At 44.8% G+C, this 19,933-nt stretch overlaps 3 protein-coding genes across 4 annotated transcripts in view; 2 read left to right on the top strand and 1 right to left on the bottom strand.

The window, feature by feature from the left end:
• Positions 1 to 16,216, bottom strand: part of LOC143426436 (uncharacterized) — a 77,056-nt gene extending 60,840 nt beyond the window's left edge. The window contains exon 1 of the mRNA XM_076899907.1: positions 16,203 to 16,216. The gene's annotated coding sequence lies outside the window, so the exon portion shown is untranslated. The remainder of the gene's footprint in view (positions 1 to 16,202) is intronic.
• Positions 1 to 19,933, top strand: part of LOC143426444 (uncharacterized) — a 128,797-nt gene that overhangs the window by 37,083 nt on the left and 71,781 nt on the right. The gene's annotated exons all lie outside the window — the stretch shown is intronic.
• Positions 2,644 to 18,390, top strand: LOC143426434 (beta-1,4-N-acetylgalactosaminyltransferase bre-4). 2 transcript variants are annotated; one of them, XM_076899904.1, is made up of 7 exons: positions 2,644 to 2,913; positions 14,912 to 15,422; positions 16,782 to 17,047; positions 17,120 to 17,356; positions 17,623 to 17,806; positions 17,881 to 18,099; positions 18,186 to 18,390. In XM_076899904.1, exons 2-7 carry the CDS (start codon positions 15,271 to 15,273, stop codon positions 18,322 to 18,324), a joined length of 1,197 nt encoding a protein of 398 aa, XP_076756019.1. In that variant the 5' UTR covers positions 2,644 to 2,913; positions 14,912 to 15,270; the 3' UTR covers positions 18,325 to 18,390. The 2 variants fall into 2 exon arrangements, with proteins under 2 accessions (XP_076756019.1, XP_076756020.1); XM_076899905.1 differs by lacking the exon at positions 2,644 to 2,913 and adding an exon at positions 8,571 to 8,705.

The following is a 19,933-nucleotide window of genomic DNA, read 5'->3' on the forward strand; positions in this document are numbered from 1 at the left end:
GAGAAAGAAAGAGAGTGAGAGAGCGAGATAATAACATAAAATGTACTAGTCGTACTTTTCATGTTAATATCGCTTCATTTTTAGAAACAATTACTTAGACAAAATTTTGTTTCGAAGTAAATTATTTTTTCCTTAGGATAGTAAAAATTAGATATCGATTTTACCCTTCCGAAATATAAATATATATGCATTAACGGATAGTGGCGGCAAAATGATCTTAATCAAATTAATGGGCGTAGCGTAATTTGGTACATATGTACGTTATAAAATTATGTATCCCTTTAGAATATTTAATATCAAATTGTGCGTATAGTTGTTTGCGTTGCGTGTAAAATATATGATTTAACTTGTTACATACCATGCCGGATTATATTGGCCTGATATTTTAATAGCTTTTGCGAATGTATCAAAAGATCGTTTCCGATTTATATTTCATATCGTTTTAATTGTTATCGTATTGTTGTTATTTTAGGAAAGCTTTTTATTTCACGTTCTCCCCTTTACATGTTTATACACCTCCATATGGGCGTCATGTATCAAGTATTCATTCCCGAAGAATAACCATGTATTATTTAATGTTTGCTCCATTAATAGATTGCCATTGAAAGCAGTCTGCTATTTTCGTAGAAGATTCGACAAGTGAACGAAATAAAACTGTAATGCTGCACAATAATGATTGTTTTATAAATACAAGTCTACAAATTTAATTCTGTTCATTCTTCAGGAATGATACGGGCGATTATTATGAATAGTGTACCGTTTGTGAAAATTACATTACGCTATCAATTTCACGTGATCATTATTTAAATCTACGTGATGCGCGTCTCCGGGAAAACAGCTGTCCAATTCCGCCTAATATCATTAAGTGTTAGAATATACGAGTAATACATACGTAATATACACACATATCTAATTGTGTTTCACTGTTGTATAACACTTGCATATCTAATTCCTCGCCGTTGATCTTTATAACTGAATGTTTATTTAATGCTTTTCGTGTATTTACGGATAATTTCGTAGAAATATACCAGCTATTTACGGTACATCTTTTATTGATTTTCTGCTTCGCAAGAATATTCTCTGTTTCCATAGTTACTTTAAAGATGGCGACACACGGATATCGGCTCTAGCGACGAAACGCAGCACACAAATGAAACGCACTTCTGATCGGGCGATTTAATCCTCTCGTATCGTTACGGTTAATTCATAATCGTCCAAAATAAGATTTTTCTATTTAAATACCTAAAATGTACGTAAGAGAAGCGGTTGTAGGATAATACAGTTTGTAACCTGCAGTCTCGCTAGATGGAGATGCGTGTTCAATGTGTTTACTTTGGAGACCTCTTGAATAATCCATATTAGACGAAATATCGTTCATTTATCGTAGTTTCTGACAAACATGGATCAAGATCATAATGAAAAAATTAAGTAAAATTGTTGCTTTGTACGTTTATATACCGCAAGCGTGGCAGATGTCCGTTTCAAAATTACAAATTGGAGAATGACCGTAGATGGGCGTAGTCTGGTGACGCATTAATACGTATAGCTTCAGGGTAGTCAAAAGGCAGAGAGCAAGTACCGACTCGTCAAAGAAGACGTTAATAGAGAAATTCGTTCCGAGGTTACTTCGTAAAGTGTAAAGGTTGAGCGTACGAGGGCCTTTCGGACGAAGAGCTGAGCTTCGTCGTTTAAAAGACGAATTAGAATTAATTTCAATGCACCTATAGAAAACCTATATGTTCGTGTTACTGCAGATGCTCCAAATGCAAAGCTTCTGTAACTTGATTCTTTGAAAGAGAAACTTTTTTAATGTCAGAACCGACGAAATATATACCCACATATATATACATATATGTATTTGCAATACTTAGCCCGCTTAAATTTTCTCTATTCTATTTGCTTCCCTCGTCTTTCAAAATGTTTAAACAGTCAGAATTGTATCGACAACTTACAAGAGTTATTCATCGATCTCAATCGATGCATAGATTCGGAAAGTAATTTGGAAGTACAGTTTAACGTTTAACGAAAAAATGCCTTAACTTACCAAAAGAATCATTGGGCGATGAAAGGTCTCTCCTTCGAGCTTCTTACACCCTATTTTCCTCAGAATTTGTCAATATTTTCCCGCATCGTCGATTGCTCGTTTCCAATTCAACTTTGACCGCGACACCGGTCCACTACTGAAATGCAGTAGCGTAAACGATCGAAAGATGGCGCGTCGGGTACGTATAGGAGTAGCAAATCAATATGGCGTCTTCGAACAGTAATAAACCGCATTCGCGTCTTTAACGGGAAAAGTTACCGGCGCTGCCGCGCGTCGGCGCTGTTGACCGGTTGCCCATGCCCGTGAGAGCTTTTTCCCGAGGATGTTCACGGTAAGGATCCTCGAAAGGGAAGATCGACGGGTTCAACGATCCTCCAAGTTTCCCGCGGGATCCTCCAAGAAAACAACGGCTGTGATTCGTCAATACACGGTGACACCCTTCTTTTCCATGTGTCATCTCGTCGGTTGTCCCGCAAGGACAGTGTCTGTTTTACCGTGCGATCGTGCTTCCGAGAAGGAGTAGAGAGTGAGAGAGAGAGCGCGAGCGTGCTCCTGCAAACTATCCGCTTACAGTGCAAGTTCTTCTTCCTCTCGAATGCTGACAAGTTCCCCAACCAGATGTAAATGCGATCACACGGTTGCCTCTTGGTTTCAATTCGGTTCTAATTTCACGGGAAACTGCTGGCTAATCGGTTGTCACGGTGCGCGAGATACCGTTGAAATTTGGTTGCGAGTGATAGAAAGGAAGTGTTCGATACATACTCATGGTTCTGGAATTTAAGGTGGTTCACGAACGCTGTGGCTGCTCGTGCAGGTTGAAAGCGAGGACAATTCGAGAGATTCATGGTGAACCAGAGCATCGAATTGTCGTAAGTACATTCCAATTATCCAGAGACGAAAGACCCTCGAAACTGTCCAACGATTTCGATCGAATCCTTCGGTACTTTTTTCCTCCACTCGTTCGTTCACGTGACAGCTGACGGCGAAAGAGCTGTCACGATGTCACCGAAATGACAGTGTTTTAACAATGGTGACGACTTTACAGTCCTCGATAGAACTGACTCTTTTAGTTGTCGCGTGGTGTACATATTCGACCGATGGAAATTACAATTGTTTTATATAAATGGGTGTTCCCAGAGGTTACGTTCTCACGTGAATTCGTCCTCGTTCACCGGTATCGAACGAACCTTACGAAGCGTAAGTACAATCGTTTTCGTCACTTTCTTCCTGCATTCGATACACTCTTTTTCTGTTTTCATCGAACCGGAAAATTTTTGAATACATTTCACAGCTGTTGACTCCATGACTCCGGAATTGTGAAGAAGTTCGCACGATTGTCCAGCGCATAGGCAGGAATAAAGATTCCGTTAGCATAAAGAGGTTATTATCGGTAGCGGAGCGATATGTACGATTGCAACGCTATACGCGAACGAGTCACAGCCAGTCAAGAAATTAAGAGAAACTAACGAGCGGAATCGTTTGCTAGACAAATAACGCGTATTTTATTCTTTATCGGCGCACCGTTTTCAATGCGATCATTGTTTCTTAGTCGCTATTGTAGTCTTTCGCCTATAGAGAGCCGGAATCGTTTAACCGGATTCATTTAAGCGCAACATGTTTTCGTGCGTTTAAATTGAAACGGAATGAAAGGAAAAAAGTTAATTCACCGCGAAGGCGTTTCAATGGAAAGATCTATCGAGTAATCGGATTCCGATTTGCGCGAACGATGACGATCAAACGTTGACGATTCCGTGTCAACGAGCAAAGATTTAAATTCGGAACGAATTCACTCCTACGACGACGCATTACGTTAAAACAATGGGGACCGCGCATACGATGACCTAAATGCGCGATAGTCCGGTTTTAATCTACCGAGATGGAATGCACGCATCAATAAACGTCAGTTTGCCAGCAGCCGACGGTAGCCTACCGATTTTTCACTCGCTTCTGTTCATTTTCTCAAAACTTAGACGTGCCGCATTTTCATGCCTCCGCAAGCGTCCCATGTCGACGACCTTCCCTTTGGCTTGCGTAATCGGTTAAAAAATTCCCCAATTTTACTTTCACCGGTAAAAAGAAAGAAAAACTACGTTGTGCAATGACCGGACTAGAACGTAACAGCGGGGACGACCTTGCACAACGAGAGTTGTTCTCTTTCAAAGTATAAAAGAAAACTACGCAAAGGACTCTTACAGTGTGTGTCTGCGGCGCGATGTGCTAATTGTGTAACGCGGCGTAAAAAAAAAAACCCAACGACGGGTACCTAACGCGTTCCTCGTTTTTGTTCGATCGTAATGTTCGACTGGAAATTAAGATATTATTAGTCGCGCGTAAATAAATATTTCAATTTAACTTCGCAATGAAATAACGCTTAATCTATGACGAACCTGTTGAGAATAGAAAGGTGTACTTTGTCGTTATTACCGTGTGGCTGCGAGACGTGTAATTGGCCAATTATGGAATTTTTTTCATATTTTTACCTTCGCTCAACTTTGTTTTCCTCGTTCTCGGAAATGTAATTTTATTCAAACTTGATTCGATCAAAGTCGAAGTGCTGCGTATCGATGCGGAAAGTTCTCTCTAGGACACCCGTTAATTATTCATTAATTATTCGTCAACTAATTTTTGTTTCAAGGTGATCCTTGTCAATTCTTAAGAAGCATTCCTTTTTAAGCAATCCACCTATCGTCACGTCACTGGCAGGCCTTGACTTCGGAACGTACCATGACTATTCGTAAACCCGACAGTCAATACGCATAGATAACAGCGTGATTCATTTAGACGCACATTTACCACGTCGTTGCTTGCATACATTACCAATATATACGTAACGCATTACGAGACCCTTTTATGTGTTTTGGAAGCGGGTCTCAAACGAATCCGAATTCTAGCAACACATGGCTACTTGCGCGCGAACATTATTCCGACGAACGGAAAACGCGATGTCAAATTGTTAATTAGCGTTCGAGGTGAAAGGCTGGCATGTTGTTCGTTTGTACGTGAAATTTTGTGAAATGCATAGCTGGTTTGCGAACCGTCGAGTGGGCAGGCGCGTACAGTTGCTACTCGTTCGAAAGTAATTAGAAGTTAAAGCGTAGCGGGATACCATCGCTGTAGTTCTTTATTAGTTCCTTATTTTTCAAACTTCCCTTTCGCCTGTACTCGGAGCCCGTGCGCAAATTATACCGTAATTTAAACGTCGATGCAAACAACATTGTGTTGCGACAAATTGAGATTCTACGCTAGGAAACGTTTATGAAAATTAATCGAATCGTAACGTGTACGTGGTGGTTGTCACGTGGTAGGCAAACACCCAACACGCCTAAGGCAAAGTCGTGCGATAATTATGCTAAGATATTCCATCGCGCTCATCACGTTCTTCTTCTTACCTTCCTTCCCCTGATAATAATACATTCTCGCGACTTTATCGTACAGTTGCTGTCTTCGTGGCACGCTACAGTAACTCACGTTACTAAAACGTGTTGTGCCTTCTTCTTTTTTTTTGTTTTCTCCCTTTCTTTTTCAACTTGAATTTAGTAACGCCACGGTAGGTACGTTCCAGCCCGGAGCATTTACCATCCACACGAGGAGCAACTATTTTAACAGATGGAATTGTTTGTTGCGCGTGGAATAATTTAAAACGCTCCGGTAAAGATAATAAAAACGACGTAAGGATACGAGCATCGGTGGCACGTTTTACTCGAAAGATGGCGTGTTGATATTAAACGAAATACATATTATATAAACGCCTCTAACGTCTAGAGTGGAGCGAAAGGTTGGTAGCGAAAGATTGAGCAGGGCGAGGAAGAACACGCGAACATAATCGCAAACAAGAAAGAGACCGGGGCACCCGATGAGTTATGAAGCTCGTGGCTCGTTTATTATCGCAACGGCGGCGCGGGGTTAATCACGCTCCGTCTAACAATTTCCTTGTTAAAACCTGCGCTGCTGACGATACCGGGATTCGTGCTGTTTCGCGGTACCTTCTCAAAGCGAGGTAGCAAAGTTATCTTTGTTACTCCGTCGCGTTTCACGGTAGGCGCTTCGACACGAGAAACGTCGTACCCCTGCGATTACTACCGGTTACGTAACCTTTGTTTCGAAAATCTACATTTACCAGCGAGGATTTTCGACGTTCTCGAAAACTGATGGCGAACCCTCGCGAGAGGATATTTTTTCAAAGCAGAGTTACGGTATAACTAATAGATAAATCGCGTTTCTCGAATGGCAAAGCCAACATAAGGCATCGGTTATCGATATCGGTTGCTAGCAGCAGGTTTGACGTGTATAAATCACGAAGCAGGAGGTAGACTCTGGAGTAGCAATTTCAAGAACGGCGTCGTAACGACTTCTCATAAATAAACGTATCGATCGCCGCTCGAGCGATCCTGTACGTATCGCTGGTAGCGGCCGAGCTAAGTTTTCTTCGTTTCGAGATTTACATACTTCCACGGGGAGACGTTGCGCAAGTAGATAACACTTTGTGCAGGGGAATAAAAGATGTTTTACGTAATTCCAGTTCGAAACGTGCTCGCTTTCCCAAATCGTAAGCGTGACTTTCCCATTGTGAGTGAGAAATTTCAGGAATTCCAGGAAATCCTGGCTTTTTTGCATTAACGGCTCCGTTGAAGCCAGCTGGTGCCCGGTGCAAGCTAAATTACCAGCGTAGACAGGTAGGAAGTTAGGTGGTTGATTTTGGAGCTTACCCGTGGCTCGTACCAGGTTCGAGTTTGCGGCGAATGTCGCCAGCCCTGTTCATTCTTCAAACTTACTCCCTTCCAAAACGTACTTATCAATTATGGTTTTAGTACAGTTCTCCAGACTACGCCATAGTATCGTGACAACGAGATACATCATTGGCCAAACGGTAGACACCTATACGCGTGCAATCACACGTGTATTCGTTAAGTAACCATTCACGATTACCCGAAGCGTTTAAGGTAATTTCATTTACAGTGAAAGCATTATTATCAACCGTTTACGAATACCCATCCGTACCTTTAATTTACTAATTTCTCGATTGTTGGATAAGGCGTGGGTAAAATTTGTAGCTATTTCGAAAGGACGTATTCAATACCGTTTTTATCGGAGCATCCGAAAGAAGAGCGGGGTGCAAATTGGCCTCGCTCCAAGATACCTCGTCAGCGCTCGGGGGCTTAAGGGAGCGAGAAAGGGTATAGAAGCCAAGTCTAGTGGGAATATACATATATTTTCCTTATCAGTTTTTGCACGGAGAGCTCGAACGGTAGTTGGCTGCCGCACATTTTCCACGAGCACCACCCCACGGGTCGACGGCCGAATTTAAAAGCCCGTGTCGCACCGATCGACGGCGTTGTTCGTTTCTGGTGAAACGATGCGTCGACCGAGATCGTTAACCAATTACGACGTTCGCCCCCTGTGAATATTCCGTAACGTTTAAACGGCGGTCGGGCGGTAACCTGTGGCAACGGGCTGATTCAAAGTGGCGGATGTCAGATCCCATTGTTTCTCGGGAAGACGAGCGGGGGGCGCCCTCCGATGCATCTCACGCCTGCGGGAAGAAACTCTTCCAACTTTCCTTTTCATACTTTACACCCCGGTCATGCATAATACAACGTGCGCGCACATGTCTGAACAAGGTAGACGCACCGGACGCGAACTAGCCTAGTACAACGCGTTGACAGTGCACCGGTGAGAACCAACGCGCTACCAACGTTCCTGCGAAAATCGCCTTGAACGATGAACGTGAAACAACAACGAGATTTCATCGGATATACAGGTACGAGAGAACTCTGGGAAGCGTCGGTCGGATTTCTGACTTACCCTTTAGATGGAGATAGATAACAACGTGTACGATCACGAGATTAACTCTAGGAAGCTTATCGATGTTGATCGAACTCTATTCTACACGGGTAAGCTTGTTCTTTTATCCGATTCGCTTTCTTATTTAAATATCACGCGCACCCACACACAGGAAGTGCAGTGAAATTCAGCAGACCGAAGATATCGCGTTCCGGTATCGTGCGTTTGTTCGCACAGCTTTTTAATTTCGTTTCTACGCCCACTCGGGTAACGATTTGTCCATTAGTCATCCCATCGTTCGGTTCGTTTCCACGTTGCTATCATAAGATTAGTGGGAAAACAGCGAGGACGATTCAACGAGCGTAGACAGGATTAAAACCCTAAAAAATAACAGATAAATTCGTTGTAGTTCCGTTAGAATCGTTTGTAACTTTGGTCGATTAGAAAAAGGAAAGCGTCGAATCGTTGGAACGAGAAAAGCAGTTGACATCGATTGGTGATCGGCTGGCGAACACGCCGCGTCGGCAACGTCCAATGTGGTGGAGTGCAGAGGTCGTGCTCCGACCAATCACGCCTGGCCGTCATTGACTCGGTTGTGGTTTCGGTCGACGTCGGCGTCGTCTCGCGGCCGGTCACCTCGCGTCAGTTCTTGCCGAGACGCCGCGCGTACCGCTTCCACTCGCGACGGAGAACGCGAGAAACTGGTTTTGCGATTCGATGATTAGCGAGCGTGACACGCGCACACACACGCGGACAGAGTAGGGCGAAAACCAACCGAAGCGGTGAATGTCGAGTGAATGGTGACGACGAGACTTTGCTGGCCGACAAAAGAAGAACCAAGGGTTGCGCACTGCTCTCGGGAACCGGTTCCGTTGAGAAGGTCAGTTACTGTATCGATGTCGAAAAAGATCCTTTTGCTTCTCTCGAGCTTCTTCGACTGCTCGAAAAATCTTGTTTGAAACGCGGAAGGGCAAGGCTGCCGGTTTCTCTGATTCAGCGGTAGCTTCCGAAAGGGAGGATACGTCGGTCGTCTAGCACGTGGCCAAGCGCGAAAGGGCAACCAGCGGCAACAACTAACTCTGCGTGTCGCCGTTGACAGAAAACGTGCTCAGGGAAAGTGAGAAAGGCGAGCGTTGCGTAATCCCGAATACGAGAACACGTCGATTCAATAAATAACGTATCTTTCTTTCGTCTCGAACGTATGCAGATAGCTTGTCTGGAACTGGGAATCGGGAGAGAATCGAATACCCGCGATCGACCGTTTCCTCCGCTTTGACGGATATTTCGAATGGCAGAGAAACTTTTCCAACGTTTTTCAACCGTTGAACGTTTCTCTCTCTTCTTTCTTCTATTTTCGACAATCATTATTATCGGATGGAGCAACATAAAAGGTTTCGCTTCGTTTCACAGAGAAGCCATTCATTCCGTTTACTTTCATCCGTGAGATCGTTGTTGAAATTCCTGCGCGAATTTTTAAGCAAATAGTAACGTTGCGTCCGAATTAGGAAGCGAAAGTTCGCCAGAATACCCTTGTGCATTATACAATCGTTCGCGAGTTATGTAACATTATCCGTAATACAGATGATTACTCTCGATTAATCCAAAATTGTGAACCGTGTATGTACATGGATTAAGCTTGATCGGTAGAAAAAGTTGAAGAAGAAGAGGAGAGCCGCGCAACTCCGAGCAACCTGGTGGATTGCAACATTGCCATTGACCCGTTGTCTCGTCGCATTAACTCGTACGACTATAGGGCAAACTGTCGTAAATTGTAACGCCCCTCCAGAAATGTCAACGGTATCGTGATGCTGGTGAACGGGTGTGCACGCGCGCGATACCGATAATCGAACATGACGCCACAATATGTATACCAACGCAATATTTCCAACTATTTTTCCTTTTTTTTCGCAACAATTTCTAATCAGGTTAGTACGGTCTGATTAAATTTCCAAGAATTTTTCAAGCCTGTCTATTCACTGACTTTCAACATATCGCGAACGTCGAAGAACCTTCTCAAGATTTACGTTCATTCACCGTAATGGTCAATCTGCGTATTGTGTCGCTTTATTGATGGTGAATAAGTAAATTATCTACACGTGGACCAGTTTCCTTTGAATATCTAGTGACGCACGAATCTCGACGAGAAAAATTTTCAATTTTCCAATGCTATGTTCCCCTTATTATCATCAATTCCACCTAAATTATACCGAATAAACTGGACTCGAAATAATAAATAGAGAATTATAATTTTTTTTTTGCAATTAATATTCTTGCTGTTTTTCTATCGTACGAGTGTTCGTCTTAGATAAGCGTACTGGAAGTAGAAGATAGCGATAAGCGATAGAAAAGTGATAACTGGAAGTAGAAGTCGATTGAATAAAATCGTCAATCGAAGCAAGGTCTCGACAGTAATTACCTGTTAAACGAGCCAGCCAATAACTGTCAGTTTAACATGCGAGAAATATTATTTAACGTTAGACGTAACTATCGTAAGGAGTATTCCTTTCTTTTCTTTTCTTTTCTGATACCTTTGTATTTGGAATTGGTTATCCCTTAGTGGAATGCAAAAATAGTATTCGTCTAACGCGACTTATCATTTACTCGATCAAGGTTAATTAATATCGAAGGTATGCTTGCGTTACTTCCACGGTGAGGTTTCTCGTGTTCAAACGAATCGAACCTCGCAGCAGTCCATCCGAGACCAAGCTTCTATTTGCGTATTCCCAAACGTTTGTTTTCATCCTCTATTCTCCAACAATGAAAGAGTTTCGAGTCGAAAAACTTGTGCTTGCGCCTCCGTACATCTCTTTTAATTACAAGAAAATTATAACTCCATCTTTCTCGTTGAATGAAATTTCTCTTTTTGGTGAACCGTACATTTCTATCGAAATGGTTATCGATAGTAGACCGATACTTTGTTTGATCGTGCACTGGGGTTGACGTAAAGCGTGCACATCCAGTTAGTTTAAAGGTCGATCGATTTTCGACTTGGATTAGCTCCAAATTCGAGCTACCGTGAAATCGCTTTTACCCCCATACGTACGATGCGCTCTTTACATTTTATAAAGCGGATTCCCTTTGTCTGCCTCGGAGGGAAAAAGTTTCTGAATTTGATTCTATAAATAGCATGGACAGTTGGTATCGAGTGCACCGTCGATACTATTTTGTCGTTTGCAATTTACGATAATGTCAGAATTCCCACGATCCGTTTTGCGGTAAAAATTCGAGTTGTCCCGACTGTTCGCATCGTTAAATTACGTTAATAAAAGCAACTACCGTTAAAACATCGGTAATGAGGCATCGTTAGAATAAATTGCGATGGAAGTCGGTTCGTTCGTCGAAAACATACTTCTAGCGATAACAAAACGCAAAAAAAGCAATAATATAATCGTGTTCGATGAAACGGAGGTCGTGGTTACGAGAAGTGGCAAATCAGTTTGCGCGTATTATTATTTGCTTAAATAGGCTTCTGGTTTTTAAAAGACACCTGAACGGTTCTAAGCGACGGTACTAGAAAGGCTCTGGAGGTTATTTCGTGGTAACCGCATACGCGACCCTGGGAAACAAATTGGACGTGTCCGACCTACCTAGCTTCACGCTTGTGTACGCAAGTTAATCTAATCTGCTGTAATTTTATTTCCTCGAGGAACTTCGCGACCACCTACAGTTAATTCCAAACTGACCCTTACGAGTCTCTCGCGAGCAAACCGACTGCAAACGCACCGTTAACCTTCGACTCATCGATATCTACTCGTTTTCCTTCTTACTTCCACGCGTAAAGGAAAAGAGCTTTGCGGGATGTACAAAAAGTTTCGAAACGACGTTGTGTTGTCCTTCTGGTTTCCGCTTTTTAGCGACAACGCGATATCACACGACTGTCATGTCCTTAACGAGCTCGTTTTTATTTCACGATGTTTTCCATGCCATTCTCTTCTAGATCGATGGATAGAATCGATTCGTTCGTTCGTAAATCACTAATTCTGTCGAACGGACCAGTAGTTCGTATATTGCGCCACAATCTATTCGATATCCTAATCACAAGATATTTCTGTGCGCGCGTACTTCCGTAGAAATAAAAATGATCGGAACATCCGGTAGCGCGAAGTCGTAGCACGTCTAAGTGCCCAGTAAGGTAATGGTAAACATTCGGACATCGGTAAGGTTCGTTCGTACCAAGCGTAATTCGACTTTCGACACCTGCTCCTATATATAAACTTTAAATATAAGATACGCAGAAGTAGTTTCCATGCGGGTTACCTAACCGCGAAAGATTTATTAATAGAGTCGTTCGATGAGATCACAAGGTCCGAGAAGTATTTTAAATTTTCTCGGAACGGTTTCGAGCCGATTCGATTTTCGTTTACGCGAATGAGCAATTCCGCGTGAAGCCCAATAAATATCCGGTAAACGGTAATAAACGGTCGAGTAAAGAGGTAGGAATAAGTACACTATAAGGTGCCCGTCGTTCGATAGGAGTCGCGGAATTTTCCGAACGTTCGCTTAAACGGCGTACGGAATACGAATTAAGAAGCGATATTTTCTATTCGAACAGCTCGGAGGAATCGGAATCGGTCGGGTAACCCTTTTCAGGCCTCGCAGTCGTTTTTCAAGCTCGAACGATTGGTGGATTCGTGCGTCGCGCGTCGAAGAAAGGGTTGCGCACTGTACCGGGTGCCAAGAGAAACTGAACTTAATTCGAGGCTCTTGAACCCCCTCCCACTACTCTCTATGCATCCTCTTTAGATTTCCTGGCTTGCACGTTTTTATTCTTACGCTGGCGCACGTTTCGTCCGAATCTTCCCCTCGCCATCCCTCTCGTCGCAGGTCAAGGTCGTGCCAAATTTTTTCCTTCAATTTTAACTAGAGCCAGCCTCGAGTTGCTGGCGTTTAAATGTAAATCCAGAATCGGACGCGAACACGGTATGGTTCGTTTTAATGCGTTAGCGTATATTTCCTAATAGTAATAATGCTTGTTCGAACGTTGGTTTCGCGGTTACGTGAACTTAACCTCGGGAAATACGCACTTCCGCGTTATGCCACGATAAGAGTTTCAATAAAAGTAGGTAATAAATTAAAATAATTTCGAACGTTTTAGAAGAATGAGAAAAGCGGAGAAGGACGACGCGCGAACAAGTCTAAAGCTCTTTTCGGAAAGTTCTTGAACTACATTCTTCTCTTCTCATAAATTTAAAGAGATCTCGACCGCATTCGGAACGCGCTGCTTCGTACGTGTATGGAAGTAGTTGCCTCGTTGGAGAATCGAGTGGACCGATACACTTTCAAAGTGATCCAGTCTTTTACCCAGGATCGTGAGAAATGTTTCTACGTAGAATCGGAATTTTCCAAATTTCCATCGACTCGGCGAAAAGTTAGCGAGACCTTGCAACCGCCAATTCGAGCATTCGCGATCGCTGATGCAGAAACACTCGAGAACTCGTCGAGGTTACAGCTAGGTCGCATCCATCTAGGTACTTTACCGTTCTATTAGTTGCACATTGTAGCAAACTCTTGTCGTTCCTCTTCTAACAACGTTTAAGTGTTCTAACCACCGCCGAAAAAAAGCTCTCGGATTAATCTTTACAATCTTTACTATAGATAAGTCGCGTTAATCAACAGATACGTGCACGCGAAAAGTAGTGCAACGCGATACGTACGAACGTGCGCAATTTGAAAGAAATCGCGTAGAATCGGTCGCGTATCATCGAGGATAAGCACAACAGTGGAAGAGTCCGCCGGAGTCAAAGACTATATAGTTGATGCTCTATGGTCGCCATGACGATGGCTATCGATCTCTCAGGTTTCGCAACCGCTGCATCCTCCTTCTCTTCCTTTTCCCACGCCCTTTCTCCTCTCTCCACCCTTACGCCGAAATATTTCATTCCTCGAAAAAGAAAAATGAAATCTCGGTGTATTTACCCTTTCTACGGATATCAGAGTTGAAACGCACGGCGCGCAGATGCACAGCGTTCGCGTACGGATTTTCCAACGCGGTTCACCCAACAACGAGGGCTCGTCCGTTCAACGGATACGCGTTTTTATCGCGGCGACCCTATCGCTGCACCGCGTCGATCTTTATTGCTTCCAGAACGGAAACTATTTTCCGTGTTCCACCAGCTTCTACTTGTCGTTAGATTTCGATCTTGCAAGAGAAACGATTTGCCGTGGCAAATGAGGCGCGCGAACGGACAACCACCCTCCGCGATGTTAATCCCTTTGATACCGTTTTCCCTTCGTATCCGAGCTAGCGCATCGATAAATATCTACACGTTTCTATTCCTGGCTATCTAAATACGCGTTTCAGTTTAAGACACATCGACGAGATGGAAACGAGTTATCGCGTTTAGATAATTAGAATCGAAAAGCTTCTCTGCTTACAGCTGAAAGGGGTATGCATAATACTGTGTAGCGAAGCATAAGTAATTGGGTAGAATTAATCGACTCGGAATCCGCGGGCTTCTAAAGAGGAAGCAATTAAGTGATCCTATGATATCACAGCTAAATCAAAAGCAATTTTCACGATTAACGAATAATAGGGCTAATAAATAATTAACCGTACGGTGTTGTGCTGCATTGCGACGGATTCACCGACATCGTCCGGGGAGTGCACAAGGGTTCTTTCATCCCTCTTCTTCCCTTTCGCGTTTCAGTTTTACCACCCGTTTCCATCGACGAGTCATCTTGCGATGAGTCGGCGACGATATCCTCTTTGAGTATTCCGCCCACGCGATGCGATCCGTGTACAAACGGGAAGAGAGAGAGAGAGAGAGAGAGAGAGAGGATCGATACGCGGTCGCGTAGAATCCATTTCGGAGAATTCCGTAGTTTTCGGAGCGAGGTATGAAATAATTAGAGAACGATGGATGCAGTGGTGTCGCGATAACCATCGTAATTGTAGATTTTACGGTAAATTGCACGGGCAACGATGCATCGCGAGCGGCGCGCGATCCATGCATCAGCACTCGTCCCTCCGTTTTTTCATATTTTAACGGGAGGCGATGCCGCGATAACAGCGCCAGAGTATGAAATAATTGGAAATATCGTTGAACCGGTTGGTACACGTTTTGTTTCTCTGTCTCTGTTCGTTAGGATACCGAAGGTGTCGTCGCTGCCGGAGGGTAATGGCGCTTGGTGACCGGAAACGAGAAGCCCTGGGCGGCGTTTTCTTGGTACGGCTGGTGGTACCATTCGTTCTCTAGATCGAGCATCGTCGCTCGTCCATTCGAAGGAAGGAGAGAGGCAGCTAGAACCGTTCTCCTGGATCATCCCAGAGGAAGAGGTATCCGTCGCGGATGTAGCGGAGGAAGAAGAAGAAGAAGAAGAAGAAGAAGAAGAAGAAGAAGAAGAACGGGAACGGGAACAGCAACATCAGCCAGCAGAGAGCGCCTCGTTCGGTACAGCGCTCTTCTAACGGCGATAAGAGGGAGTTATGGTGTCTCGTACATGCGATGACTGTGGCCGCAGCCGTGGCACTGTGGCATCGTGCCCACCTTTACAAGACGATCGCTTGCGTCGTCCTCGCCCTTATTGCCATTCAGTATTTACTTAGCGTGGTCGATCGCCGCTCCATAGAGACTATTTTCACCATCAACGCTACGAGGTATCCAACTAATATTATGTTTATATTTTTCCAATTGGAATGGATAGCTTTCGTTCGACGCGGTCTAACGGTACCTTTCAATGATTTACGAGAGACCGTGGACGGTTAATTTGAAATTTTGCCGACGGTGCGTGACAACGATTTGTTATTCTCACGGCTCGTTAACTCGTTGCGCTAAGGAAGAAAAAGTAGAAGAAAATAATTAGCCACGATACGTATGTACATAAGCGCGTGTATAGGTACGCTGTGCAGTTATTTGCCCTCTGTCTAACTGTTTCGTTCAAACTCCCGCATGCTTCATCGATGATTCCCGCGCGATAAAACCGTCGTATCGCGGTTCGTAAATTCAATTGTGGTGGGTTTCGTAGCCGACCGCTTCCACGAATCTATGATTCTCCGACGGCTAGTTTAATCGCGGTGACATTCGCCACGCTGTTACTCTGTTATTCGCAATCAAACGGTACCATGTTTCTCCTTGAAGCGTTCAGTTAATTCGATAGGTAATACCGCGCGAACGTTCCATCCATCCATCCATCCATCCGTCAAACGAGCAAGCAACCAAGCAACACATGCCAAATCCGGCTATTCCGTATTATTCCACGCGCAACACCTGCGCGTTCTCTCGAGCGCACCGCTACGTACATACGTAATCGAAACGGTGTGATTATCCGACAGCTGCGTACATATTTCTCCATTTTTCTTAAACTATCGGTCTCCGAGAAATACGGGAAACATTGAAAACGAAGCGATACGGCCAACCGGTGTCCGATGTATTCCAACGATACGTTTCAACCGGTCGAGAACTTTCTACGTACGCGCAGCCAGCGGCGGCTGAGCGTAACTTGGCTTTCAGAAAATTTCTTAAACCCGCGTACACGCGTTTCCTTCGAATCGATACGAATTTTCGTGTGAGTCATCGAAACTGGCCAGCAACGGAGCCGCCGTCTCGGTCTTTCCACATGCGGCACGTGCGCATCCTGTACACGCATCGCGTTGCATACGTACCTACTTACGCGTACGATTATCCACCGATCATTTCTTTGCCGGATCGAACGAGAACCCAATCGTTTCGCGTTTCGCGTTTCACGCTCGAGGTCGAGGTACGCGCGTGTACCGTTCGATGATCGACCACGACCTCCGATTTATCAAAGAACGTTCGGAGGAGCTTATTAGCTGTTCGAACGAGTAGAAGAAACCGGCCAAACGGTCATCTCCCGATGACCCGAGGCTATGTATCTTTAATTAGAATTCGCTTTGGTAGGCCTTTAGGTTTGGCCTTCGAGCCAAAAAGGAGGTAACCGAGAATAAATGATACATACGTAGCGCGAGCGCTTCGATACTTAGCTAGATTTGTTCCAGGTACGCGGATCGTACCTACAGGCATCACCCACGAGGATTGATCATATACGGACCCGTAACGCTGACCAGTGTACCGAACAACAACAATAATGTCACCTCGACGGCCATGCTTACGGGAGCCAGGGGTAATTCCAACTATTCCAAGACGGAAACCATCTTTCCCATCCGGAACGCGAACGTCGTTGCGAGCTCGCTGGAATCTTCGACCGCGAACTCGACCAACGGTACCGTATCGCCGCGATGTCCCCTCACTTCGCCGAATCTCGGTAAGCCCTATTTGCCTCCTTTACTTTCCTAGCCACGCTCGTGACGGATCTTAATCCAAATTGGTGGTACAGTTGGCCCGCTGGCCGTTAGCAAGTCGCCACCGGAACTGTCGGTGATAGAAAAGATGTTCGTCGACGTGAAACCAGGTGGCAGAGGATGTCCGAGCGATTGCGTCGCCAGGCACCGCGTGGCCATCGTCATTCCGTTTCGCGACCGACCGCAACACCTCCAGGCGTTGCTTTTCAACCTTCACCCGATGCTACTTCGCCAGCAGATCGACTATCAAATATTCGTGGTGGAACAGAAAGGTGGGTGGAATCTGTTGCGCGTAGACCGCATTGCGGTATTCTATCGGGCACCTGGTTACGATTAAGAAACAGAATCTCTCGTCGGGTTCCGTTCTGCTATTATGCAACGAAGCAATAAAATCGAGCCAACTAAATTCGCTGGTTGGCTAGTTTAATCGAAGCCCGTCAACTTGTCCACGCATACGATAGCAGCGAGCATCGAAACCGTACGATTTTCAAACGATAGCCTCTTCGAGAGAATCGTTCGTTCTCCGATTTGTGCGCAGGTAGCGAGGCTTTCAATCGAGCGATGCTGATGAACGTGGGGTACGTGGAAGCCTTGAAGGAACGACCTTTCGACTGTTTCATTTTTCACGACGTCGACCTACTTCCGGAAGACGATAGAAATCTGTACACGTGCCCCGAGCAACCGCGGCACATGTCCGTCGCAGTGGACAAGTTCAAATACAGGTATACTTACTCCCACGTCTAAGTAAGTACGTATCGCGAGAGTAATTGAAGTGTGTTACGTGAACGATCCGCAGGTTACCGTACGCCGATTTATTCGGCGGCGTGTCGGCGATGTCGCGCGAACACTTTCGCCTGGTGAACGGATTCAGCAACGTGTTCTGGGGCTGGGGCGGCGAGGACGACGACATGGCGAATCGAATAAAAGCGCACGGGCTTCATATCTCCCGATACCCGGCGAACGTGGCGCGCTACAAGATGCTCACGCACAAGAAGGAGAAGGCTAATCCAAAGAGGTGAATCCTCTTTCCTCTTCTTCTTTCTTTTCTTAATTCTTTTTTCTTCGTTACCTTTTCCCTATACTTATCCACGAAACCGATAGATACGAGTACCTAAAGACGGGCAAGAAAAGGTTCGCCACGGACGGACTGAGCAACCTCCAATACGAGTTGGTCGACAAACAGAAGCCGAAACTGTACACGTGGCTTTTGGTCAAGTTGACGCCACCTCAACCCAGCTGATGGCTCTCCTGGATAGGATGGCGGCAATCCTGAGAGAACCGATCACGCGAACCACAAGGAGGAGGAGGAGAAGAAGAAGAAGAAGAAGAAGAGGAGGAGGAGGAGAAGGGTCAAGGAGTTGTTTCTCTCGCGATTTCGTGCCCAGCAACGAACCAGAGAAACGTTGTTACGTGATATATTTTTATTCCTCGTATTTTTTTATCGCAACGTTAGGCTAAACAGCAGGTTTAGGATCGTAGCGTACGAGCTAACGTGCCAAAGGAGAATGTGTGTGCGTGCGTGTGTGCACGCGCGCCCTCGTAACTATCTAACAGTAAGGGATACATATGTATTTAGGCGTTCCGCCATTCTTTTCGGACTACTATCCATCAACCATCTATCTATCTATCTATTTATCTATCTATCTATCTATCTATCTATCTATCTATCTATCTATTCATTCATTCATTCATCCATCCATCCATCTATTTACATATCTGTCTATCTTCCTATCCATTTAATCTTATCCATCCGACGCGCGTAACGTACGCGTGCGTGTAAAGTAGGCCTGTACGTATGTACGAACCGTAAAAGTTGCCGGCTTCTTCGGTCGTGTTACGCCGAGAGGTTTCGAAAACCGAGCTGGTAAGATTCGACGCTCGCGTACAACGAACGAACAGTCTAGTCTTCTATTTTCGAGAGAAAGGACCGGAGGAAGCTTTATTTTTGTACGATTCGTACGGACGTACGGTACGCGCGAGATTAATAAGGCTATAGTTAATCGTGTTGCGAAAGGTTTATTTCCGTAAGTAGGAGGTTGCGCAATCGCGTAGATGGACGTGCAACGGAAACGGTACTTAAGCGTGTAACGTGAACCACTGTCGGAACACACCGCGTATTCGAGAACGCGAATACGCTGCTAGTTAGCGTCACTTTAGACGCATTTCCTTGAAACGTGTACATAGAGCGGGCTACGGGTTAACGGGTACACGTGACACGCGACACGCGTGCACACACTTGGTTCGGTGGCCGAACCGTGTTTCATTCGTCGCTGACCGAATTCAAACGAGAGAAGAAATAAACATATCACGCGTAACGCGTCGCGTCACGCCACGCCACGCGTTTGATCGTTCATTTCACGGATCAATGCATACTTAACTAAATCGTTAAGGGTGTGTGTGTGTGTGTGTGTGTGTGTGTGTGTATTAGTAAGCGAGCGAGCGAGCGAGAGAGAGAGAGAGAGAGAAAGTACGGGCTGTGAATAATGCATCTTCTTTCTTTACGGCGAAAAAGAGAAGAAAAATAATACCGCGAAACCGAACACGAGGTAGAGGAGTTAGTTAAAAGTCGATAAACTCGCGTTTTGTACGAAAGAACGTTGGATATATCGGATAGAACACAGATTTCGACACCCAAACCAAACATCCACCCTTTAATCGTCGTTCCTACCGATCGGATTGCAAACGATGTAATCGGAGAAGAAATCGATGTTGCTCCTTTTTCACGGCTATCGCGTGTCCAACGCTCTCGTTTCTACCATATCCTTACAATTTCGAACGAGCTCGTTGACACAACGCATGTACGTTATACTTACGCGTATACGTACGTGTGTGTGTGTATATATATATAT

Source organism: Xylocopa sonorina, chromosome 8 (genome assembly GCF_050948175.1).
Source record: "Xylocopa sonorina isolate GNS202 chromosome 8, iyXylSono1_principal, whole genome shotgun sequence".
In the NCBI taxonomy this organism is placed as follows: domain Eukaryota; kingdom Metazoa; phylum Arthropoda; class Insecta; order Hymenoptera; family Apidae; genus Xylocopa; species Xylocopa sonorina.

Bases quoted from the DNA above. Each gene is read 5' to 3' on its own strand.
- LOC143426434 (XM_076899904.1), top strand. From the start codon at position 15,271: ATGACTGTGGCCGCAGCCGTGGCACTGTGGCATCGTGCCCACCTTTAC. The intron at 17,048-17,119 runs GTAAGCCCTATT...TTGGTGGTACAG, and splicing joins CCTCACTTCGCCGAATCTCG to TTGGCCCGCTGGCCGTTAGC. The intron at 17,807-17,880 runs GTATACTTACTC...AACGATCCGCAG, and splicing joins GTGGACAAGTTCAAATACAG to GTTACCGTACGCCGATTTAT.